Genomic DNA, 27138 nt, shown 5'->3' with positions numbered 1-27138 from the left:
AACGCGTGCCTAGAACGTATAATGACACAAGTCATTCAGAGGAAGTCCGTCAGCCAAAGAGCCTCAACCAAAGAAGACATGCAGATTGCTGTTGAAGCATTTATTCAAGAAGTTTGGAGAATTAATATTAAGAGGAATCGCTCAAAACCCTGCAGTAAATGTTGGAATGTAGAAACAATGGTGACAGTTACCTAAATGAGTGCTAGGTTGATTTCTTGCAGTTTATAACTTCCGCAGTATAAGAACCAGCACTTTTATGTTCTATCGTATCCTGTGATGAAACATGATGCAGTATTTCACTCGATTCCGGAATCAAAAACAACAAGTATGCAATGGCGACACTCAAGCTTATTTGTGCACCACCACTTTCTCATCTGCGAAAAATGTATTTTTTTTTTTTGGGGGGGGGGAAGATACCTCAATTTCTAACAGAAAAAACAACTGGGGCGCTCAGTATGAACAAAGGATTCAAGTCCACTTTTGGTTATTTCGGAGTTAATTTATAATTAACATTTCTACCTGATGCTCCTTTCAGTGCTTCAAGATTCATGTTCAGATATTGTAAATAGCTCCCATAACGTAAGAAACAGTGTTCAGTTTTTCATGTATTTAAACGGAGCGTACAAAATGTATCTCGTTTTCTCACAACTTTGGTAATTGTACTTGAATCTCTTGTACAGTTAGCGACAAAAGGTCTTTCCATTTGGTAAAATTTACTTTCGGGATAACGATGCACAGTTCCATCGAGATTCAAGGCTGGAACGTACATAGAATTACACTCTTAAATTTACTGGAAACAGTACTCAAATTGTCCTTCCATTCTGAACTTATTTATAAAACCAATGTCATCAAATGACTTTTGTCGCTGACTGTACCTTGAACGCCCCAATTACTGACTACTATAGTTTGATTTTAAAAGAGCAAGTGAAACCTGTAATTCATTCCAAGAGGAAGAGTAGCTGTCCACAATGCTCGGTTTTGACGACCGCACAGTGGTCCAGACACCCCCTAAACCTGGCCAAAACCCTCAAAATTCGAAATTATCAGAATACAGATTTAATAAGGAAAGACGTAAGGTGTGCAGAAGTAGGTAGGTTTTCGTGCAGCTCGTTAAGGGTTGGATCTACAGTTGGTACCAATGTGAAAGATTAAAGTCGTGGAACAAGGCCATGTATCCTCCCCGGTAGCGGACGCAAAGTTCATGATGCAAAAACAAAATAATGTTTCGTTGTTAGGCGTCAACAATGATTGTGCAGAACATTGTTATATATTCGTCGTTTGTGACAAATACGTTGAACTCTAATGTGCTTTCATGTATCAGTCAATATGTGGATAAATAAAATGAGATCGAAAACCAAAATTGGTATACTTGATATCGAATTTCATGTAGAGTTTTATTTTGAGTCCAGTTCTATTGTGTGCTGAATGTGAGTAACGTCCACCGAATTTACTAGTACTAGTACATTGTACTACTAACTGTAGGCCCAACCCTTACGAGCTGCACGAAAAGCTACCTACTTCTGCAAACCTTACGTCTTTCCTTATTAAATCTGTAAGGTCTCTTATATTTCTGATAATTTCGAATTTTGAGGTTTTTGCCAGGTTTTGAGGGTATCTGGACCACTGTGGACCGGTTTGACAATAGCAACGTCATAAAAATTTCGATGGAACGTTCTACTTTGTTTCACATAGCTCAGATTTAGCATTATCGAGTTATAATCTCTTCGGTTCAGGAGATAAGAAATTAAATTCCAGTGAAAACGTTATTAACGCTATGTAAGAATGGCTCAACATATAGGTAAAATAACTCAATTTTAAGATCAACAAGCTTCTTGATCATCTTGCGTAGCTAGAATAAGTAGTTATATTCTAATTGAAGGGGTCTACATACAAATAGTGTTTTATTTATTTCATGGCATTCAATAAATAGTGTAGTGTACAAAAACTCTTCTTTATATTCGAATGCCCCACCTACCAATTTTATTAAAATACCCTTTGCCAGTGCCAGATCTATAAACCACAAGACCCCGCGGTGCGGGAGGGGGGAGCGGACCCTAAGAGGCCCAAGAGCTTTTAAAGGTCCCCTGCACCTTGCCTGTAAATACTAATTTTTAAAACTCTTGAAAAAAGAATATTTTCATAATAGTTCACTTACTTGAATACAATAGTTTAATTACAAATTCTGAAGATTTTATTGCCTATTTGCTGAAGCAAGAGAATCCAACTGATAAAGGTCATTATGGAAATGTTAATTTATCTGACAATATTAAGTATTTTATTGTCAAGTCTGGACCCTGTAAACCAAATGGCCTATTTCCGAAAAATGAGAATAGAAAATTTTCCCCTGCGTATTACAGAACAATTGCAAAAGCGAGGCAGTCATTGCAGGTAAAATGGTTGAATTATTCAAAGAAACTGGTTTATGCATATTGCTAGCCATGTTGTTTATTCTCTGGTGGTGAAAGTACAAGTGGATGGGTAACAGGGATAAGAGATTGGCAAGAATTATCAAAAAAATAAATAAAATAAAATAAAAGATAAAGCAGCACAGCAAATCTCAAAATCACATTTCAGTATTTTTGGTTTTTGATAAGTGGAAAATGGATTAAACCATTGATGATTCACTGGAGAGTGAAAGGAAATCCGAAACAAAGTTTTGGGCCCGGGTTCTGGAGTGACTTTTCAATATTACACTTACATTAGCAGAAAACACATTAGCATTTAGAGGCACTACAGAGCATGATGGAAGCTACAATGGAAAATGTTTCTCTCTCGTACAGTTGTTATACCCTGGCCGGCGAACGATGATTTCTGACAGCTCAGCTCCTGAGGACGACTGAGGAATGTGGTGTTGCCATGTGCTTCTCGCGCAAGGGGAGGAGTGAAAGTTTGGCAATGTGCAGTGGTTACCATAGAGACGCGACAGGTTCTGAGCCTTAGGTTGGTTGACCTTCTGTCTTCTGCTCCCTCGCCGTGACCTTGTGCAAAGCCGTCACAAATCATCGTTCACCGGCCAGGGTATAGCTAAATATAATCCTACAATGGCAAGGGTAATCAGTCTACCCAAAGGCCAAATTAAGTACCTCAGCCATGATATTCAAAATCAAATCATCCATTGCCTGTGTTCAAACTTAGAAGCTAATTAGTTGAAGGAAATTAAAAGAGTGCCTTTTTTTTTATTAATCTTTGATACAACTTAAGATTTATCAAAGAAAGATCAAGTGAGTTTCATTATTCATTATGTAAATTTTACAGAAGTAAACGATGGCTTAGAAAACGAAGTTTCTAGATGGGTTGAGATTGAAGAAGTGTTTTTGGGGATTTTTACATGTAAGAAATCCAACTGCATCCGGACTTGCAACTCTAGTGTTAAGTCATTTGGAGAAATTGGGATTGTTGTGAAAAAGTGCAGAGGGCAGGGATATGATGGTTCTGCTGTGATGTCTGATGCTCATTCATGTGTTCGGACAAAACTTCAAGATATTGAGGAACGAGCTATCTATATTCACTGCGCGGTACATAACCTAAACCTTGTCATTCATGATGCCATCAAAGGTGTAAAAGAAGTTGCTAAGTTGGGATATTTTTCATTGACAGGAGAATCAAATGTTACTTTGGAAAAGCTCAATCCAATCAGATAGGCCTCTCGATATCAGTCCAGAAAAGGTTGAGGTATGCTGATGTAATGAAAACTCTCCGAAAACTTTCACTGACAAGTAAGAAAGCTAACGAGGTATCAGAAGCAGAACGATTGGCGAAAGTCATGGATTCCTTCGATTTTTTGTTTCTGACTGTGGTGCTGTCAAAAATATTTTCACGCAGCAACTTCTCCAAACTAAACAAATTGACCTTGAGAAAGCTTGAAGAGAGCCGAAAGGAATTGAAGAAAATGAGAGAGAAGAATACCATAGGCCACAGCTGTTGCTGCGAAGTGGAACCCTGTATTCGTAAAAAAAAAAAAAAAAAAAAAAAAAAAAACTGGTACAGTGCATAAAATAAGATATAACTAGGCTACAAAAGTGTCGCCTAGTGAACGGTACATAGTGCAGGCAAATCGACGTCATCTTTAAGATAAAATTCAGTTACTCCTTGTTATTTTTTTTTCAGCAAAAGAGTATGTACAATTACCCATAAAAGTGGACTACATTTACAAAAAAGTCGGACTTTGGGGGACCATGAAGAAAGGCACAACAGGAATATATATGTACTAAAAATTTGCATGTGATTTAGCTGGAATCCTCACAGTTAAAGCCCAAGAGCATGAACACAATTTTGCTTATTCATTTCAACCATAAGCAGAAGCACAAGAGCGGTCACCCTTCCGCACATTTTTTTTTTCAACGCACAGCAACTCTCTACCTTCACGGTAAATGAAGCAGCAGCAGTATTTCACTACACCCACGTACTCACATTAAATGCACACGTAGAAGACTCATACAGGCGAAAAAAGTGGATTATGGGTTCGAATGAAAGAATATCTCTATAGGAATATTCCTTGTGTATGGTACATTACCTTCCGAACGGATTTATTTCTAAGTGATTTAGAATCAACAATTTCAGAAATAAAAATTTGGAAGAGTAATATGAAGTCAGTATCTACTTATTATCGAGAATCTGCTCTTCGTTTCGAAGAGCTTGAGAAAATCGGTAAGGAAACCAATGTTCCAATTGTGCGTTTTCCTGCTTATTTCGAGGTGCGTTTTGTCGAATACTTGATAAAATTGAGTCAAGCTATTTGGAACAGCTTACCATGTATGCAAAAGCACTGGACATCAATCACTGAAAATGCAGAAGCAACAAAAGTAGAAAAAGCTACTGCCAGAAACAGGGCCGGATTCAGAATTCTCTGAGGGGGTGCACCAATAACTACCAGCACATTTGAATTAAATTTAAGTTTTTTAAAATGCCTTTAGGCATCTGTGATGTGGATGAAGAATTCCTTTGGAAATGCTAAGTGTCTGCTCTCGATGAATTCTTTTCCTTCAACCTCCAGAAAATTGACTTAAACTATTGATTTTGCAAAACTCACTGCTAGCTTCTCACTTTACGTAGTATATATTTAAAACGAAGGGAGGTGCACGTGCACCTTTGCACCCTCCCCTAAATCTGGCCCTGGCCAGATGATTCCTGTGTCTTTGGAAAGATGGTGATCAACAATATCTCACTTGTCTCGTGATAGACTGATTGAGACACCTTGAAACGCTTCAAAAAAAGTGTCAAAAATCAATGATAACCATGACAGACGTAGAGCTTGTCATACAGTGCCTTACTTTCAAGGAACAAGGATCTTACCCTGGTGGACTAGAAGAAGGATTGCTCAATAACAGTAATGCTACAAGTGATGAAGATGAAGACCCATCTCATTCTGGCTTGGAAGCTCTGCCCCAAAGACGTGCTGTCAACTCTCTTGTCCCCAATAAGAGGTGCTAGTCAGCAATTAGGACAGAAGTATTGAGTTGCAAAAAATGTATTTCCGAAAGATTCATGATGAGCAATAAGGCATCCCGAATTCAATAAATGCACTTATCGAGGCAAGAAGCGTGAATGAAATAGTTCAAGCAGCACGCGTCCTAGTTGAAAATTTATTTTGAAAAAGTGCAGTTTCTTCTTTGACAGACGATATTGTAAGTTTATTTGCTGTGAAAAAACTTTCTGTTCCTTTGAATTTGAGTAACTTCACGGCAAAATTATATCACTAGTTAAAGGTGCCCAGACTGCCTCTGTATTTTCAAAATTGATGCAGTCTTATATTTCTTTGACCCCACATAGCGCTGGGACCCAGAGAATAATATCAGTTCATACAATATTGAAAACAAGTAAGCAGTCGAGTTATTAAAGGGAAGCTCTAAATTCAAGAATGCATATTGCTCTTAATGGTGTTGGAAAAGCATTTTATGATGGTAGGCCTGCTGTGCAAAACTGCTTCATACTTGTTACATCTGTGTTATATGCAAAAGGCTTTGTATATTTTCTTACGGAAAATGCAAACTATGTGTATCTGATATACCAAAGAGTGAATGTTATCAAAGTATGAAAGAACAATACGTAGACTATGTAGAAAAACATTCAGTGTTGAATTATATATTATTTCGAAATTTTTACTTGGTAAATAAAAACCTTTGAATTTGATTTATGTGCGAATCATTGTTCTAATAATTACTTCTCTTTAAGCATTTGTTTGGCCCATTGTGATTACTTCTGGTACTTTATATCATCGGCCATCTTTAGATTAAGATTTTGATATAGTTAGTTAGAACTTAGTTAAGGGGATCCCGGTTAGTTAGCGTATCGTTGAAGATGCTTAAATCCATCATGTTTTCCGTGTCTTCTGACGAATTTAGACCATGCCTGTCCGATTACAATAATCCCGAAAGCAATAACCATGTTAACCGGAGACAAGTCGTTAAACTCTTCAACAAAAGTAATAAATAAAAATGTCAATAAAGTGTAATATATTAAATAACAAATCATTGGAGCGTCTGTGAAACACATACAATTGCTTCTACGACCTAAGGACCGCCTATTGGACAGCTCTGATTTATATCGTTGTTTTTTGTCTTCCACTGATTTGAAGATTCATCCTTGGACGTTCTAATATTTTCTTCTCTCTCGGTCAAATGTGTATTAACGCATTCCAATGCTAATATTTCATTACCTAGTTTATTATTTCTAAGTTACTGTAGTTTCTGTTTCTGCTATGCTAGTGTTTCATTATTTCATTTTAAATATTTTGAATTTCATTCTCGTTGGATTTCATACAAAAACTAGTCAACTTTATAGATAAAATTATCGAACTTAGAAGTACTAAGGTTTTAATACGACAATAACCATAAAATAATTAAGCCATTAACCATTAAAGATTAAACGATACATTAAGGCGCCCGAAGAAAATTTTCTAGGGGGGCCCATCTCCATGGTTGCTGTATTACGTCTGGTATATCTGGTATTTAATATACGTGGTTAGCTATATTACGTATACATTTTCGTGAGCCAGAGAGGGGGCAAGACCCACCCTGCCCTCTCCTTCGGGCGCCCATGCTTATATTAAAAAAAAAAACACATTACACAAAGTGTAATAGTAAGTGTGATATTCCCTGTTCACATATTCCTTCCAGGCCATGCGACTTGAATGTGTGACACAAAATGTTACCGTGTAACGGGGCCTTACGATGCATTTAATTTGATACTTCATATCATGATGCCAGTTGTTCTTAAGTTCTATTGTCGCCTAGTGAAAATGTCTTAAAATATGCACTGAACTGGTAGATCATCGGTTTTCAGACACAGAGGCTTGTTTCAGAGTTAATGTATACAATAGACTTTAGATATCTCGTACAATGAAATAGAGAACCGTTTTACACCGTTACAGATAGTTCTTGATGAATTTTCGATCATATTCCCGAAAGTACTTGTGAACCTTTCAGATGAAAAAACTTAAGTTAAGGCTGGAAAACTACAAAAGAAGTACCAGCAAGACATTGACCCGTCGCTACCATTGGAATTAATTTCCCTTCGCACTGGACTTCGCATATTTCAAAAATCAACACTGTTCTTGAATTCGCGCTATTACTATACATCGAGTTTAATACTATTGCCCCACGTTATCCTGCAGTTTTGACTACTCTTGCTTTATTCCTGACTTTACCCGTGACTGTGGCTTCCGCTGAAAGGTCGCTCTCAGTCTTAAAGAGTATCAAGAGCTATTTAAGGTGTTCAATGACACGAGAGAATGAGCGACTTGGGAATGTTGGCAATCAACCATGAGAGGGCTTCGAATATTATTATGTGTGTAAAACAAAAAAAAAAAAAAAAAAAAAAAGTCACGATTTGAAAACAAAGAATATCTTTATTTGTACTTACAAAATAAATGCATTCAGTAATATCAGATCTCAACATTTTGGCAGGTTTATACAGTAATTACATAACAACTTTGCAAGAACAGTAACATTACAAAATAACGAAATATGAAGCTTTTGAAAATTTACAAATATAAAACTTTCTTTTTTTAAAAAAAAAAAAACGTAATAGTATTAAACAAACAATAATGTATGATACATAAAAAAAATACTGTAAATTGACTTTATCTGCTGATGTCTATATTATGATTTCACAAAAATAAAAAATCTTAACTAAAGGAACTATACGATTACAAGTGTAAACTTGTCCTGAGTTATATTTGTTCAATACAAAATGTAAAATATCACAGCATCAATCACAGTCAGTTTGCAAGATAATTTCGATTTCTGTCTTGCATAAGATCATCTATATCGCTGGAGTCTATAAAAAATCTTACATTATTGATTTCTTTCTTTAAAAATACTTATAAATTTCATTCACTTGTAATACTTTCAATTATCGTATGTGTAAACAAACTCAATACAGCCAATAGCTGAGGCAGTGCGTAAGTTAACCACAGAAGAGCTTTGAAATGTCTATAAAAGATGATGGTACAGCAAAAATTGATATCTCACTTAGCCATTTTGTATGTCTTTTCATGTGGCAAAAAGAGTTATTGAAATATAAATGAACACTAACAAAATGTATTTTCCATTACTTGATACGAATTTTGCTTCACCAAATGTTTCTATAAACCGTACTACTAGTGTATTTCGTGCTACCAGGTTGTGTACGCTTCTTCAAACTCTGCTGGAAGCGTATAGAGAACTTTAGACCTTGCCACTGTTATAAACTGCCTTGCTTTTTATTAGAGCAAAAATACTTTCACGTTAAATAGAAAAATATAACTACTATCATATTACTCATTTTTAAAAAGCAAGGGATATTTAACTAACCACAGAAAGAAACCATCACATTAAAATCTCCTCATGAAGAGAGAGAGAGGAGAAAAAAAAAAGACGGCCTAGGAACCTTGTAACATTTAAACAGATCGAAGCAAAAATGTACCAAAACTATATGACACTACCCAGTTATTTTATTTGTAAGTTGAATTTTTTCTTTCGGCCAAACTGGCAAAAGTGAGATATAAAATCCAAGCTTCACCACTATGATGGATCGAACTCTTATTTCATTCATTTATTCTTGCCATCACTTTTTCTTCGGCAAATAGAACTTCCTGAACTTCGGAAATGTGTTTCGGGGGTTGTGGTGTAGACTGCCCCCGTTCAATTGCTTTCTTGTACTTGAAATACTTGTGCTTCAAATATCGCCAAACGGTACTACATAAATAACCAGCTCTTATTCTGTCTACATTAGGAACTTCCGCTCCCAATCTTGACATTTCTTCTCCAATTCTGGCCCAAGCCTCCTGTTTGGTTATACTTTCGTTGCAGAGAAGTTGTTGGTATTTCTCTTGTTTTAAAATGTTTAATAAAACTAACATTCTTTCCTGGCCGTTTATAGTTTTACATTTCCAAAACTGTTTCGTGCAATCCTTGTCCGTACTTGCACCCAGATCTGTAAAAATATGAAAGCAAACATGGAATATTTGGTTTTCTTTTTAATTAATGATAATGCATTCTGAAATACTTCTAAACAATACACGATCCGTCTATGTTTTAAGGTTGATTTTTCTGTGCTAATGTCAGGTGCGCGATCTACTGAACGACGACAAAACAGTTAGCAAGAGATCTCAACGCAGTGTAGACTGAATTTGGTATGCGTATGGCTGGTAGTGTTTGTGTTGTGAGCGATTGCACAGAGTTGTATCAAATGTGCCCGTCATAGATTTGAGGGAGGACCAACAAACAGTGATTAAGTTCTGTCTTGAAGTCGATAAAACGGAGACAGAAATTCTCAATATGGTAAATGCAGCTTACTGTGATAAAGCATTTTTGTGTTTGAATGTTGTCCGGTGGTTTGAACGATTTCGTGATGTGTGAGATGACATTCAAAACGATCCCAGAAGTGCCCGGTTAGTTGAGTGTCGAAATGAAAAGATAATCAATGCAGTTGGACAACTGCTCCTTCAGAACCGCCATCTTTCGTTCAGAATGACAGTGAACGAAGTAAATATAGGCAAGAAAGATTGTTGTAAAAGATATAGGAAAACAGATTATTTGTTTGCGGTTGGTCACACGGAGCCTGACTCAAGAGCAGAAAGATGAAGGGTTGCGACTTGTCAAGATTTGATCGGCACAGCTGACAATGATTCCGGTGCTATGAGTATAACGTGGCCACTGTCAATCCGCTGCATGCGTTGGAGAAAATTTGCTACGCCCGAAGAAAGATCGACTTGAGAAATCTCGTGTGAAGACGATTTTTTTTTTTTTCGATTGGGAGGGGTTATCACCAAGGAATTTGTACCAGAAGGTCAAACTGGGAATCAACAGTACTTCAAAGGTGTAATGGAAAGGCTTTTTTATAGGATTCGCCGTGTCACGACCTGCCATAGCTGAATCCAAATGGCTGGTTTGTTCTTCACGACAATGACCCCGCTAACAACGTGATTACTGTAAGACAGCTTTTGGCCCAAACAAAAGAAAGTGACTGTTAGACCACCATTCCCTTATTTGCCCGACTTAGCACATGTAAACTATTTTCTGTTCTGAAGATTAAAATCCAAATTGGGAGGTCGTGTTTTCGACTCGGTTCCTGACATTCAGCAGCGCGTGACGAGCGAATTAAAAACGATTCCGACAGGGGACTTCTACCAAGGCACTCAAAACACTGTAGGACCACACAAAAAGTGTGAGAGGTTAGAACGGATGTATATTGAAAAGAAAACAATAAAACAAATGATCATTTTTTTCCGTCAGTACTTTTTATCATGTCAGAATTAAAACTTAGTAGACGCATTGTGTATTCAGTAAAATCATTGATAAGTGATTGGCTGATTTATATTTAGGTCCTTTGTCACCAGCAAGGCTATACAGAATGAAAATTATTGGTTTAACGTGGAATCTGAACCACTGTAATGGTCCCCCGTCGGAAATCGAATTCGGAATCTCTTTCACCAAAGGCATGCGCGCTAGCTACTGGACAAGCAGGAAGGGCTTTCGATCCTGTGATGTGTTAATGGAAGAAAAGAATATGACAGAAGGCCACCGGCCTTTCGCAGCCTACAAGTAGAAGGGAAACGAAAATAGTCAGTCGTGAAAAGCCCATACCTATAAGAGATAAGGGTTTCAACAATATACAAAGATTTTAGAAGTATACATAGTTGTAAGTCATAGCAAGCGGAGGCATACACCATGCATATATTTTTGTTACTAATTTTCGATTGAACAGGCAGGTAAACTCTGAGGCCCGTTTATTGTAAATTCCAAAACACTGTATTCTTACATCACAGAAAACTATACTCAAATCAGTCAATTTATTTTTAAGCTATTGCTAAAAAGAACAAACACATCACACGCTACAATACATGGAATAAATCATGCAACTCTCCCTTCCCTAACCTCCAGCCATACACACATACTCCTCTACCACGGCGAACTGCAGCAAATTGACTGTGGCATCGATTCCACAAGAGGAGGGTAAACCACTGAAGAGATATCGACACATGTCTCTATACTGCAGGAGAAATTATTAGTTTTTTATCTCGACTGTCCATAAACGCTACATACATACATATATATATATATATATATATATATATATATATATATATATATATATATATGACACAGTATTTTAAAAAAATATACATCAATTAAGTGGAGCTAACTTCTATCGTAAGTTGTAACTGCTTCAAGAAATTGTGTTTTGATATATAGGACGCATCAAAAAATTTATACACTTTGAATTGTCACAGAAAATTAATTTTCCAACCTACAAGGTTAAATTTCTGAAAGAAAAATAATGTTATATTTTCTCAACAGGTGTGCAAGAGAGAAATATCAACATGGTGGACGGACGTTTGAGTTTTGAATAGCGAAAACAGATTATGAAGTGGTACTGGAAGTTTGAGAATGTTGCTGCGGCTCAGAGACAGTGGAGACGTGAAATGAAATGAAATCTTTGAGTTTTACGTCCCACGGTTATGCCGGTTAGGCTAAAGGAGACGGTGATAATGAGAGATGAGTGAAATGGTGGAATGAAGAAAGTGGGAGGAAACGTGAGAACCCCGAGAAAACCCACGAGCACGGTGTTTGTCCACCACAAATTTCACTTGGCGGGGCTGGGATCGACCCCGGGATCCCAAGCACCTGAGGTGAATTCTCTACTCCTGAGCCACCGCGCCCCCCAGTGGAGACGTGAGTATAAGACTGATCCATTCTCAAGGGTAACAATCACACGTCTATGAGACAAATTCGAGATTCATGGAACAGTATGCGATGTGCAGAAAGGCCAATTAGGGGTGATTTCGCACAGGTATAAGTGCTGAATTCCCAGTTATGGTGCTAGAACTCTTTCAGCTTTATAACAAAAATCTTCAAGACGAGGGTCACGTGAGAGCGGTGTAAGTGCTAATAGTGAGCTAGGCATACTGAAGAAAAGTTGCATGTGTATATTCCAAGGCTGGTGCCACAGCTAAATGACGACGACCCAGATCGCAAGATACATTTTTGTGAATGGGTTCAGGAGACGGTTATTTGTGAACTGCGATGAAGCACAATTCAAACCTAATGGAGCTGCCAATAAGTATAATTATATGTACTGGACTGAAGATAGTTCCCACATTACTGATGAAAAGGCTGCAAATTTACCTAGTGTAAATGTATGGTGTGGTTTATCTCTTACGGTTCATTGTGCCTTCCCGTTTTGACGGTACTGTAACTGGTGACAAATTCCCAACAACGCTTGCAGATTCCATTTTACCTGCCATTCGTGCAACGCATGGTAGTGATAGGGTTTATTACCAACAAGATGGCGTCCCGTCTCAGTATCATAGGGATGTGGAGCCTACCTGAACAAAATGTACCAGGGCAATAGTTAGGACGCAGGGTGTCTAATCGAGATTCCTGCAGGCTCTCCAGACCTTACGACACTCAATATTTTCTTATGAAGAACAGTAAAAGATGAGGTGATCGTCGTAAGCCACGTAAGGTCTAGAGAGCCTGCAGGATGATGGATGAGATTCAAACGGTGTGCATACAAATCCCATTGAACACTTTGATTTGATGTACGAAAGCAATCGTGAGTCGTCAAATGTATGGGAGCTGAAAGACACCATTTTCAACCCATTTGCTTTAACCACCATCTAGAACATTTAGCTCGACGAGAAAGTACACTTACGTTCCAAATTGGACTGTAGCCTTAGTTTTCTCAGAAATTTAACCTTGGAAGTTGGGAAATAAATTTTCTATGACAGTTCAAAGTCTGTATACATTTTTTTCTTTTTACTTACTTGTTACATATTGGTACTTGCTCATCAATAGATTTCTAAGAATCCTGCTATTATTATTTGTGTCTTCACTGATAGTATCATGTATTGGTAGCCTACATAAGTTATCACAATTATCCGACTTAGATTCCCGTAGAGGAACAACACTATCAAGGGGTGATGCTTCTGATGGTCCAGTGTTACTGCTCCTACAAAATTGTACATTATTAGAACAAAATACAATAAATCACGTCACATACAGGGTGGTTAAAAACTTCATATTGTTTTCTGCTTAAAAGTAGGCTATGACACTGAGGAAAAACGACCGAGTAGAAGAGAATTATCGTTTGACCGATTTTTTTCTTATTATTATTATTTATTTTACCTAGGTAGATAATTTTCCAACAGTACTATAATTTATCAAGCTTCTTGGATGTCTCCTACTAAAATCCAACAGAACTTTGCTTTTGTTCACAGCTAATAATTATCTCCACTTGTTTGCCTTTCGTCAGTATATAAGAGTTCAATCATCTTTTTCTTCACTGCCACAGTCCACGGGTAATAAGAAAAACACAATGATTGGTTCAAGATGTCATAGTTTACCCTGTATAAACCCACCAAAATTCATGTATATACAAATCAATTATTACGTTTAAGTTGGCAAAACTGTATTAGCACCACCCTGATTTCACAAGTAACTTTATGCGAACAAATGCATAATCGTGAACGTTAAACTAAAAACTTCAACTAGTTGTAGCTCATCAACTAGTTGTAGCTCATCTACGGACAATAACGTCTGCTCTTCCATCTGCATTATTGTGCAGAACTATAAATGAAAATTGAGTTGAAGAGAAACGCTGAACTGATTTTATAATGTAAAAATGCAACGAAAATAATACGGACATTATTTCTCACATATCTTTTAAGTGCATTAATCCTTTTTGGTATATTTAGTAGCAAAAGTATCTCCCCTCTGATTGCTAAAACTCCATTAGGTCGGGTTCAGTACTTTTGCTGCTATCACAAACGCCTGAACAGTTGTAACCCAATTTAAACCTAAAATTTCAACCAGGAGACGACAGTTGATAAATCTATAGAGCATTACAACAGGTTTTTTGTTGTGGGTTTTATGCACAAAGAAACTTCACAATTTTAAGATTAATCTATAGTAATGTGTGGAGCGTGATGTTCAATAAGTGCTATACATAATTGATATTATAATTCGTTGCGTGTATAATGTATTATTTCAATAATTCTGTATATGAGAAGAAAGAAAAAAAATCACTGATCATATATGAGTTAGAAAACAGTTCAAATTAACTGAAAATATCAAATCTGGAACGACTGAGGGATACTAGTTTGTAAACCTTTGTCTCCATTCATGCATCTACTCTAATTCCTTGTCATTTGAACATTTTTTTTTCTCTCGCCACAGATGATCTTGCATATCACATACCCCCTGGTCTCAAAAGTCCTTTGGTATAGGGTAACTTTAGAATTATCAGAGTTACAACAAAATGTAAGAGAATATACCGTCTCCAAATATGATGTTTTCAATCTAAAGTGAAAGAATTTTTTAACTTAAATGAACCGTTTGGGCTGTACACTCGTTATGCATCCAATGTTAAATGAAAATGCAACGTTGCCATTTACCTGGACCCACAACGTAAGTGAATGAAGTTACTGTCTTTTACACTAACGTGTCGATGGCCAGCCCCCATTCACTTTATGTTGAGGATCTAGGTAAATGGCAACCTTGCATTTTCATTTAACATCGAGCGCATAAAGAGTGTAAAGTCCAAACGGCTCGTCCGATTTAAAAAAACAATTCTTTCACTTTAGATTGAAAACATCATATTTGGATACGGTATCTCCTCTTACATTTTGTTGTAACTCTGATAATAACAGAATTACCCTATGTCAGGGTATTTTTGAGACGCCTGTATATTTGTAAACCTCACATCAATCTATACTCTGTGTGATATACAAGATCTTCTGTGGTGAGAAAAAACAGAGATGTTTAAATGACGAGGAGTTGGAGTAGGTTCATGAATGGAGACAAAGGTTTAAAAACTGATTTCCTTCAATCGTTCCAGATTTGATATTTTAAATTAATTTCAACCATTTCTAACTCATGCCATCAGTTTTTTTTTCTTTCTTTCTTTCTTTTTTCGTTCAGAATGTAGAGAAATAATACATTGACATATGGCACTCATTGGACAATACGTTCCAAACAATACAGATTAATCTCAGAGATTTTTTCGTGCATCAAGTGTACAACAAAAGACTGCTTCAGTGCTCCTCAGGCTTACCAACTGTCCTCTGCTAGCTGAAATATTAGGTGTAGATTGGGTTATATTGTCCAGGCAACAGCAGTACTGGACAATGTAACCCAACTGAACTGGACTTTGTGGTAGCAGCAAAAGTACTGGACCCCATTTACTATAGTTATAGCAGTCAGGTGAGAGAGACTTTTCCTGCTGACTGTGCGAAGAAAATACTGCTATTTCCCTTCAAATTTTCCGCCCTTCCTCATCTCAAAATGGAAATCCTTTCTTATTTAACCAACTACTCCGCACTTAGAAAGACATCAATAATAACTTATCTCAATATCTGCCGTTTACAATAGCCGCGATATTTCAATCTCATCAGTGTTTTACAAAGATCACCTAAAATTATCTTGAATACTATCAATGTCATACACATCATGAATGTGTAAATTTCATCTTTGACATTTGAAAAATGCATCCTCCTCTCATACACTTACTAGCACTGTTTCAAAGTGTTCACAAATCTCGGAACAAAAATAACGATAACAAAATTTAAAAGTATCATCCTTACCCTAAGTTTTCCTCTCCAACATTGGTTGCTTCAGAGCAGGGTGTAGTGTCCACAGAGACAAAGGTACGGATATCATCGCAACCATTTTCATTCTCTTCGGCTTCTTCACAACTAAATTGTATGGAGTAATCAATGTCCACATCACAGGTATCAGATACAATTTTAAAAGTGCTGTACATCTTCGCTTTTTAATAGTATACTACCAGTTAAAATCTGGCCTGAATGATGTGCCCTTAATAGGAACTCACTTCATTTCCTGCAAAATAAATTTACGAAACGCAAAATGTAAGCAAAGAATCACTTCAATTAATAAAAGTACACGTGAAGAGAAGAAATAGCTTTACTGCTTCCGTCCCCACTAAACCATGACCATTCATTCAATAGAAGTACAATCAGAACAAATAGATTACATACACACAGCAAATTTTATGCTATCGACCCAGTTTAATAGAAAAACATAAATAGATCTAATTTAAAATCAAGCATTGGGTTTTCCCTTACCAACTGCTTGCTCTATTGCAAGTAAATTACTGCGAATGAAAGACCACTTTGGCATCTGGTGGGAAACACACCTCAGCAACACAACACAAAGATGGATTAGGGTCACCCACCTAACGTCACAAACTCTGTATAGTCCAGCAAACAGTTTGGAGTTATCAGACGTTAGGAGGCTGTGCATTATTGAATAGAGTTCTATGAAATTGTACCGTGGATAACACACAATTGCGAGATTTTTTTTAGAATTCAAACTGGGACATTCTGCACAGCATGAAAAAATAAAATAATAATAATAATAATAATAATAATAATAATAATAATAATAATAATAATAATAATAACAGAGCATATGGTCTAGAAATGGTAAATGACCGCATCATTTGCCGTTGGTTTGTCGAATTTCCTTCTTGTAACCGACCAACATCATGTGTTTGTGCCATTGCAGATGAGTTAGACATAGACCATACCAAAGCCGTTTGATACCATCATACCCACTGACATTGTTCACTCACATGTAGCGTAAATGACGGTGCAGACTCTGCATAAGTTACAGTATGGAACCATAGACTGTTGACATCTCTCCCTCCTACTCCCATCTCTTCCGGCATCTCGATCACTTCTTGGGAAGAATGACCTTCCCTATTGATTGAATCGTGCAACGTGCGGTTGAGAAGGACTTTTTCGCACCATAGACTCCAGATTTGTTTCGTCACAGAATCCAATAATTGGCTCTTCCCTTGGAACGGCACCATCTCAATACAGTATTGTTAAGAAGCGGATTCGAGGTGTTCTCCGTTCCCTCACACAATGTGAATATTTCCCGTGTTATTTTTGGGTGCCTTTTACGTTCAGCTCGGACTGCCTGTTGAACTGAAAACATTGCTTTTTCATTTAACATAGCGCGCCTTACTACTGTAGAGTCCAAACAGCTGGTGCAATTAAAAAAAAAAAAAAATGATACATTTGATATATAGAGTGATTTTTAGCAGTTTGTTGTATCTGTACATGAGCAGAGGACAAAAATACTAAAAAGCGAGTCCTGAAAATGCTCTCATATTATAATACAAATATTTTTGTAATTACGAAATCATCCCCACGTTTTGACTTTCTTCAAAGGATTTTATTTCAGAAAAGAGAATATTTTCATAATTATCATATCGAATTACGTACATGGTTTCCAATATACATAAACATCATAATGCCGTTTACTGCAATTTGATATATTGCTCAAAATGGCGTATTTGTCGGAACATTCTAAAACAATGTTTAATTTACTTCGCTTCTATAACATTACAACATTTTGGTAAATGTAATTACAATATGTTTTCGGAAGTACGTGGTTTTAAGCAGTATTGCAAACTTGAACAGTTTTTACCAACTCCAGAAAGTTTGAGATATTAAATTGTTATACTAGTCCGGCGGTTAAGAGCCAAAATTTTAGTGAACTCTGCATATTGTGACTAAAAGGTCACACTCCGCACAAATGTTCTTCAGACTATACCCAACCATTTGCGAAGGGGAGCCAAGCTGAAATTTTTGGCGGTGGCTTTGCCACGCATGGTATACCTATATGGGTGGATTACTATTTGCTGCATTTGATTCGGTACTTGACATTCCCACGTATCCTCTACGACACAAAATGTGTAGAAATGGTACGAATTAGTCATTAACTGAATCTACAAACAATATCGGCATTGTCCCGTTTAAAGAGGGCAGTCTGTGTGGCAGATTGCTAACATTCGAGGATAGCTCTTCAAATTTCAGTCCTAAAAAATGTGGAAGAAACATCGTCGCGAAACGCAGCCGCAGTTCCAATTCTGGGATACTATTTTGACACTAGAGTTGACTGTGCTCACGTTTGTTCGAGCTATACGTGAAGCAAACTTCGACTTGTACGTAAAGTCTATTCTGAACATACATCCATAGCTCTTTGCATTGGTCACGTACACTACGCTCGGTGGCTCAGTTAATATTTTTGACCTGCTTTCACTTGATACCTTGCATCCCGACTTGATGGCAGCTTTCAAAAAGAGGTGCCTTTGTTGCACGAAAATGTCGTCGATCTTTTTCTGCGATGGCCTTTGACCAAGCTCACGAGCTAATTAATGCCACGCTTAAAGGTAACGGGGGAATTATTGAATTGACGGAACGTCCGGAAATATTACGGAGATTTCTTTTAGCATCCTCAGAAATATGTCAATACATTAAACACATGGAATTCACTTTCAAACGTTCAGAAGATGATAGTAAAGATAATGAAACATCTAAAAACATTGACTGGAAAATTTCTGAAACATGTTCATTCGTTAATAATGACTTTCGAGTATGCTGGTAATCCTTTTCTGGAAACAACAGGAGACTTTTACCGGATCGACAACAAAATAATAGCACAGTCAGAAGCAGCTGACACCCTCGAAATGATGGTCTGGTGCTTGGGGTCCCTGGTTTGATCCCAGCTGGCGCTGTGTGAACTTTGTGGTGGACAAACACCGTGCTCGTGGGTTTTCTCGGAGTTCTTCCGTTTCCTCATACTTTCTTCATTCCACCATTTCATTCATTTCTCATCATCACCGTCTCCTTTAGCCTAACTGGCATATATGTGGGACGTAAAACTAAAAATTTCATTTCATTTCACTTCATTTCGAAATGATGGAAAGAGGACAATCAAAATGCACAAGATTTATTGAAGAGAGGCTGAAGAACAAAATTAAGAAAGTTACTGATCAGTTGAAATGCAAGAGGTTTTCCTTATTCAAGAAACAACAGAAGAGACGAGCACGTCTTGCTGAAAAGTGCATCAGCCTTACAAACGACTGTGTGTTGTTAAGTCGTCTCTACATTGCATGCCAATATACAGCAGATCAAACGATTTGGACGAATTCATTAAGCACAAAATGAGTTGCATCCTCCGCGTCACTTAGAGTAGCAGAGACTGCTGAGTCACAAATCTAGTTTGCTCAAATGACATGAACTTCTCCAAAAGGAAGAAATTTTTCAAGAACTTGAAGTAGACGTGAAGACTTTTGATGGAGCAACTATTATTCATATGGTTCGTCGAGGAGCAGCCAAAACTTTTGAAGAATATTTCGACGGCAATATTGTTGAACACTTCCGAAAACATCTTGCAACAGTGAAACGAATTGATGTGGTATGGGACGGATATTTTCCCAACTCTGTAAAAGAAATGACACGAGAATCACGGAAAACCAGTTGGAAGTATCGCGTCTGACCTAACGCTCCAATTCTCAAGAACTTTCTTCAGTTCCTGCGATCAAATGACAATAAGCGACAACTTCTTCATTTAATCATCCCTAAGTTGATGGAGACGAACAAATGAACAAAGAAGTTGATACCACTAAAGGGAAGTTCGCACTGACTACGGCTACCAGATCGAACATTAATTCTTTAAGCCCCTGCAACCATGAGGAAGCGAGGAAGCGGACGCACGGATGATACTTCATCTTGCAGACGCTGTCTCTTGTGGATATCGAAAGGTGTTAATTCGAACTGTGGACACAGGTGTTGTGGTTTTATCTATCATCATTTTCGACAAACTGTCAGTGGGGGCCATGTTCTTTGCCTTTGGAATTGGACAAAGCTTTCGGTAAGTACGATATGTCATTTAATGAAGCATTTGATGTTATAGAGGTTGTTTCGTGAACGGTGGAATCTGTGAAACCGCCAGTTGGCATTAGATTCGGCATTAGCTATCGGTATACACATTTCACACTATCCACAGGGATAATTTCTTATTTACTGTATAATTAAGATTAGGTATTGAATACCATAACTGTTACAAATGTAGAATATCGACGAATAATTGCTTGGCCTTCCAAGCAAATATATATAATGTATATAAATGGGATCACTCATGTTGTTCTTGCCGGCGCGCCAGCACTTCTCTCAGCGCGAGAAAGTGTTTGCTTAAATGCACTCATACACATCTTCGTGAAATATCCTTTCATTTACTGCTAATCGAGTAACACTGTACGCTGCGCTTACTTAAGCATTGCAAACGCCTAAGGCATGTGGTACCTATTTCTTTATTCCAGATACATAAACATGAGAGCAATTTCAGTTATTGGGACCAACAAAGGCGGAAGCACTTCCGATGTTCCATACATCACGGGATGTGATACCACATCATCATTTTACGGAAGAGGCAAGAAAACGGCATGGGGTATTTGGAACGCAGTACCAGAAGTGACTGGAGCTTTTACTGCACTGGGCAACGGGAATACAGATGAGGCGATTTCATCATTAGAAAAGTATAAAGGTATCCAAGAAAGTTCTATCGCTTTTAGTTGAGGTCTGTGTTCCATTCATCCTCACATCGTAAGTTGAATGCGAATGGAGATAAGGCGAAGGTCAGTTTTTGGTGTGGGTATATCCAACATACTCTTTGGTTGTGGCAGTTCACTTACACCGTGAACTTGCGTAAGAACAGAGTGAACATGGCATGCTGGGTCATAAGGGCGTGTATGCTTTACGAGTTTAAACTGGGGTCATACGCTGTTGCAGCGGGGCGGAAGATATGCTAGGCCTTTGATGAGGGTGTTGTGACTACGTGGACAGTGCAGCGGTGGTTTAACAAGTTTAAGGACAGTGACGAAACAGTCGAAGACGCACCACGTGCCGGAAGACCAACACACGTACAACATCTTCAGGCAGCAATTGAGGCGAACAGTGGCCAGACATGTGAGGAACTGGGACTACAATTCAGTGTGAGTTGAGAAACCATTCAGCAGCATCTCCATCAACTTGGGAAGCACTACTAATTGAGGGATGGGTCCCGCATGATTTGACTCCGAGCAAGGCAACGCGAGCAGATACGTGAGTTTCTTTGCTGTCTAGTCTGAGGAAGGAGCCATTTCTGAACAGGGTGTTGACATGTGATGAGAAGTAGATCCTGTACGAAGCTCCACGACGCCGTCGTCATTGGTTAGCATCCCATGAACCGGTTCCATAACAGCCGAAACTAGCACTCCAACACTGTACAAGAAGAAGGTCCTCCTGTGTGTTTGGTGGACAGTTCGCGGCACCGTGCATCAAGAACTGCTACCAGCTAGTCAGACAATCAATGCAACTGTGTACTGTCAGCAGTTGAGCCGTGTTCAAGAAAAACTCAGAACTCTGGAGCCAACACTTCTGAATCGCAAACGGGTCCTCCTGTACAGAACAACGTTAAGCTTCACGTGGCTAGGACGACCTGGCACATAACTCTACGCCTTGGATGGGAAACACACTTGCTTCCGCCATACTCCCCGGACATTGCGTTGTCAGATTATCACCTGTTCCATTCGTTCGACAATCACCTTAGAGGACACCAGTTCAAACCCCTAGTAGAGGTGCAAAATGCACTTGATACCTTCTGCGCTTCACGACTCTCCAAGTTCTACCGCGATGGAATCCATCGCTTTCCAGAACGTTAGCAGAAAGATGTCGACGCTGATGGGGACTATATTTAATCTTCCAGGTACGTCTTAGGTGACATATCGATGTTCGAGTTTGGTGGGTGAAAAAGTGACAGAACTTTCTTAGTTACCTTTATATGTTGTGCTACTATATGATAAGTCATCGATTATATTTGGTCTAGGAATTAATTCGTGCGGTTGGTACGCACACATTGAAGCTGTAGTACAAACACAAAATACATAAATACCTTAAGAAAAATATTGTCCATCGCTAGCCACCACTTTCGCCCATCTGTCAGGCAATGTACGGATTCCGTGGCGAAAGAAGTCCTCATCCTTGGAAGCGATCCAGTCAGAGACCCATGTTTCGATATCTTCTGAAGAAGTAAACCGCTGTCCAATCAAATCGTTGTTCATGCAATCGAACAAGTAGTAGTCCGAAGGAGCAACGTCTGGTGAATACGGCGGGTGGGGTAAAACTTTCCATCCGACATTTTCTAAATAGGTTTTGACCGGTTTTGCGACATGTGGGCGAGCGTTATCATGTTGAACAATAAGTTTATCATGTCTGTTCTCCCATTCTGGTCGTGTTCTGGCCAGAGCTTGCTTCAAACGCATTAATTGTCGTCGATAACGTTCTCCATTCATAGTTTCACCCGGTTGCAGCAGCTCATAGTACACCACACCTTTCATATCCCACCATATGCACAGCATAACCTTTGCACAGTGAATATCTCGTTTTGGTTGTGATGGACCTGGTTCACCTGGTTTCACCCAGGCCTTTTTTCGTTTAGGGTTCTCGTAATGGATCCACTTCTCATCACCCGTAATAATTCGATGCAGAAACCCCTTTCTGCTCTGTCGTTGAAGCAGCAATTCGCAAATGGTTTTTCGTCTTTCAACGTCTCTGTCTTTCAATTCATGTGGAACCCAATGTGACATCTTTTGAATCATTCCCATGGCTTTCAAGCGTTTGGAGACTGTTGTTTGATCAACGCCTAATGCTGCTGCAAGTTGTTCCTGCGTTTGACACGAATCCTGCTCGAGCAATGCTGTCAATTCTTCGTCTTGAAATTTTTTTGGCTGTCCAGCTCGCTCTTGGTCTGCCAAGCCGAAATCACCACTTCTAAACCGTGCAAACCACTTCTGACACGTTCGCTCAGCTAGAGCATGGTCACCATACACTTCCACCAAAATACGATGACTTTCAGTCGCACTTTTCTGCATGTTAAAGTAATGCAGCAGGACACCCTGCAAAAACACTTTATCAGGCACAAATTGCGCCATGTTCACTTAACTACAAACTGGTGTTGTTGACGCTTTAATCCACTGCCCTATACTACGAACGATACGCGATGACAGGGGTTTGCAACACATGTGTGGATACACGGAACTGTGGGACGCTCCGTTCGTTGCGCCATCTCTTGTACAACCGCACGAATTAATTCCTAGACCAAATAGATTCTGTAAATGAAGCAAGGAAGCATTTATTTACAAAGAAAAGATGAACGATTGAATCAATCCCACCCACAGAAGACGCAATGATTCAGCATGTTTGGAGAACATCTTATCAGTCTAGATTTGGGCTTAATGATTGAAACTACTCCATGACCTTCCCCAACCAACTTCGTGGTGTTGGAAAGAAAATGAAAGCAAGTTAACCCCGCAGAGTACTTTTTTTTCAACTTCTTTGGCCTGTATATTTTCTTTCAGCAATTACTTTACAGTTTAAATAACGTTGTGACAGCTTAGTGTTGTTATGAAAGTTTACTATGTATTGCTCTTGTAAAGCAAAAATGATGGTATTTTACATATATTTGTGCTCATTTTAAAAAGTACTCTTGTGCTATAGTTAAACAACTCTTACAATCTTACACTAGTTACTATTTTTTTTTTTCAGTTTAATTGATTTCTGATTACCTACTCAGGTATACAATTTGACAAAACATGTGAAGAATCAAACACTTTCAGGGCCAAAAGTTGAAGAGCTATCCAAGAATGTAGGCAATCCGACATAAAGACTGCCCTCTTTAAACCGAACAGGACTAACATTGTTTGTAATTTTAGTTAATGATTGACTCGTACCATTTTTACACATTTTGTGTCGTAGGAGATAAGTTTGAATGGAAAATACCGAATCAAACGCTGCAAATAGTAATCCACTCCTGTAGGTAGGCAACCATGACTGGCAAAGCCACCTGCCAAGAATTTCAGCTTGGCTCCCCGTCTTAAATTGTTGACTAGAGCCCAAAAGAATATCTGTGTGAAGCGTGACCTTTTAGTCATAAAATGCAGAGTCGAACCCCTTAACCGCCGGACTATACGGCATTGTAATCTTCACGTTTAGTGGAAACTACGTATGCAATTGGACGAGATACCTACGTAAGCAGTTTTCGGAGATAAGTCCTTTTGGAAAAAGCCAAACACTTCAAATCGTTGTAACTTTGCTCGTATTTATTCGAAATTTGTCATTTTATGATCACAGTATTAGACACTAAAATACTTTGGATGTACATTCCGCTGTCTGTCTCATTTGCGCTATTACTCCTATAGAGACCATCAAAATTTGAATGTTTTGTGATATTGTAGCATCATTAGTTTGCAACACTGCTAAATAAGTATCGTATTGAATATTTTCCTTTCACATGTAAATATGAAATATGTAATACCATGACATAGTGCCATTTAAAAAAAAAAAGAACTTTATGTTGGTTTGCACCAATGTTACACTTCTGGTATCACAGAGTATACGAAAAATGTAACACTATCGATACTTGCATGGTACACAATTTCAGTATTTTTGTTCATTAGTTCAAAGGTCACGAGGGCATAACTAGATAAATAGTCCATCCATCATATATGATATATTAAATGCGGGTCCTAAGAGGGAATAAGGGGTTTGAATGATCTTTTGCCGTTCGCGAGATCTCCGAAATACTACCCGCAGAACCTTGTACCAATGTTCTCATTACATTTTTAATTTTTAGACAATACGCAATATTTTGTAATGCACCCCTACCGGGGGATATGGGGGGTTTAAGGGAAACAGGGAGAGTAAGGGATAAAAAATATTGTGCGCGTAATACGTGCACGCTAAGAGTAAAATGAAATAAAATTAAATGTTTCATTTAACACCCCACGGTTTTATCCTTTAGGCTAAGGGAGACGGATGATTAAGACATGTGAATGATGATGGAAGAATTGGTGGAATGAGAATGTGGGGGGAAACGGGAGTACTTATAACTCTCGCAGGAAACAACCATATAAGATAGACAAAAGCAAACGTTTTGCTGGATACTAGATACCACAAGTAAGAACCTACATGGCATCCTAATACAAGGCAAGTGTCGTGAAATAAGGTAGACTGCAAATATCTTGAAAACGAATTATCTAAGATAGATGCTTGTCAAAAAGTATTTCAAAGACCTTACTCCAGGAATGGATCAACAGTTACTGATAATGGTATATCTGCGTTTCAAATACAAATAACTCTCACCACTACACTCAACTGATCCAAGTTCTCATTCTTGATATCGGAGCATTTGAGAATGAGAAATATACGCTTATACCTTGTTCTGAGAGATCATAGGCCTTATGCAGAGTCGTTTTGATGTATGATTAGCATCATACTAAAGAAAAGCCTGACTACTGCGGAAAACATATGTTAAGCGAACGCCTACCAGCTTCGCCCTGCCCTAACTCGGGTTAGATAGCATTCGTGCTTTTAGTGACCACCTAGCACAGCACAGGTTTTTTTGTTTTACATAGTAGTTTTAAGTCATAAATCCGGACACCGTACTTATGCCTAACTTGTAGAATAATTTTAATTTTGCAACAATTATTTCTGGTGCTCCCCTTGACTTTATCTATTCTAAGTGCGTTAGGGTCATGTCACCCACCGAGATTCTTTTGGCAATAAGAAGGAAATCTTGTGAAAAAAAAAATATATATAATTTTTCAACATTTCGAGTGGTGTGCCAAACCAAACAACGTAAGTTTTTCTTGAGATGACATTCCAGCAAGCATTATCAACAGTCACCCAACTCTACAAGCACTAGGAAGCCACCAGCAGTATCACAACAAATAATGAAGCTTTTTTTTTTTTTTTTTTTTTTTTTTTGAAATCTACTTCCTTGCCAAACGATTTATACACTTTACCTAGTGGAAGCAAACCCTGAGCTTGTAGTAATTTAGAATATCGTTTCCACCTCGGGCTGTTGTTATTTCTACGACGTTACATTCGGTGAACTCAGCCGCTAGAAACTGACAAACACATAATGATACCAATGATATTGTACCTTGGAATTTTCTGTGATAAAACGCATCATACATTCTTACCAAGTTAGTCATGTTATTGTTTTTGTTTATTAGTGATGTGTGCGTGCTTTGATGTTCCAGGAAGAGGCCCAATGAGCAAACCAAATGGTAAAGTGGGGGATCTATTTAGTTAAAGAAATAACTTCCAGGATGGACCCCTGACGCTGCTATGAACAAAGAGGGCATTCAACTATTGTACACTTTGCTATAAATTTACGACTACTTATAAATCATTGTTATCCATGTGTAGTATTGGGTCCGTGCCATGGTGGTTCAGTGGTAGAGCGTTCACCTCTGGTGCATGGAGTCCCTGGTTCGATCCCGCCTGTCAAGTGAACTGTGGTGGACAAACACCGTATGCGTGGATTTTCTCGGGGTTCTCTCATTTCCTCTCACTTTCTTTATTCCACGATTTGATTCATTTTTCATCATCGCCGTCTCCTTTTCCTTTAGATTAGACAGCATAACTCTGTGATGTAAAACTGAAAGATTTCATTTCATTATGATGAACTGTGATGTAGTATTGTAACAGATGATAAAAAAAAGGAGACAGGCTCGTATCCATAGGGGGCAAGGGGTGGGCTTCCCAAATTTTTACTGCCCCCCCTAAAATTTCACGGTAGACTTGCTAATGAACTATGATATGGTTGGATCGGGCCCCCTCCCCCTGCATTTTTGGGCTGGCTACGGACCTGCAACCAGATGGTCTTGATTAGCGAGAAACAAGGTTACTGTTATGAGACTAAAGCGTTTTTCACAGTCCTTTGCACCTTTCAAAAACCAAATGGCGTAACTTGATGTTGTATCACTGTGCGCACGACTATTTGCTGATTGGTGAAGAGG

General features: G+C 38.3%; 1 protein-coding gene across 5 annotated transcripts; it reads right to left on the bottom strand.

The window, feature by feature from the left end:
* Positions 1-7826: 7826 nt before the first annotated feature.
* LOC145688001 (uncharacterized) lies at positions 7827-26496 on the bottom strand. Of its 5 annotated transcripts, none has more exons than XM_081761662.1 (4): positions 26277-26496; positions 16067-16322; positions 13250-13434; positions 7827-9414 (listed from the first exon to the last, which is right to left on the bottom strand). In XM_081761662.1, exons 2-4 carry the CDS (start codon positions 16243-16245, stop codon positions 9026-9028), a joined length of 753 nt encoding a protein of 250 aa, XP_081617788.1. In that variant the 5' UTR covers positions 16246-16322; positions 26277-26496; the 3' UTR covers positions 7827-9025. The 5 variants fall into 5 exon arrangements, with proteins under 5 accessions (XP_081617788.1, XP_081617787.1, XP_081617786.1 ...); XM_081761661.1 differs by having other exon boundaries at positions 26317-26496; XM_081761660.1 differs by lacking the exon at positions 26277-26496 and adding an exon at positions 26137-26270.
* Between the last annotated feature and the right edge of the window lie 642 nt (positions 26497-27138).

This window comes from Thermobia domestica, chromosome 6 (genome assembly GCF_964235325.1).
Source record: "Thermobia domestica chromosome 6, izTheDome1.hap1.1, whole genome shotgun sequence".
NCBI lineage: Eukaryota > Metazoa > Arthropoda > Insecta > Zygentoma > Lepismatidae > Thermobia > Thermobia domestica.
Note: the sequence above shows the minus strand (reverse complement) of the source record. Positions and strands in the feature narration are given on the sequence as shown.

What these genes read in the sequence shown, in the direction of transcription:
- LOC145688001 (XM_081761662.1), bottom strand. Translation starts at nt 16,245, where the DNA reads ATGTACAGCACTTTTAAAATTGTATCTGATACCTGTGATGTGGACATT. An exon ending in GTTGGAGAGGAAAACTTAGG is followed by an intron (nt 13,435 to 16,066) that starts GTAAGGATGATA and finishes ACAATTTTGTAG; the next exon opens with GAGCAGTAACACTGGACCAT. An exon ending in CAAGTACCAATATGTAACAA is followed by an intron (nt 9,415 to 13,249) that starts GTAAGTAAAAAG and finishes ATATTTTTACAG; the next exon opens with ATCTGGGTGCAAGTACGGAC.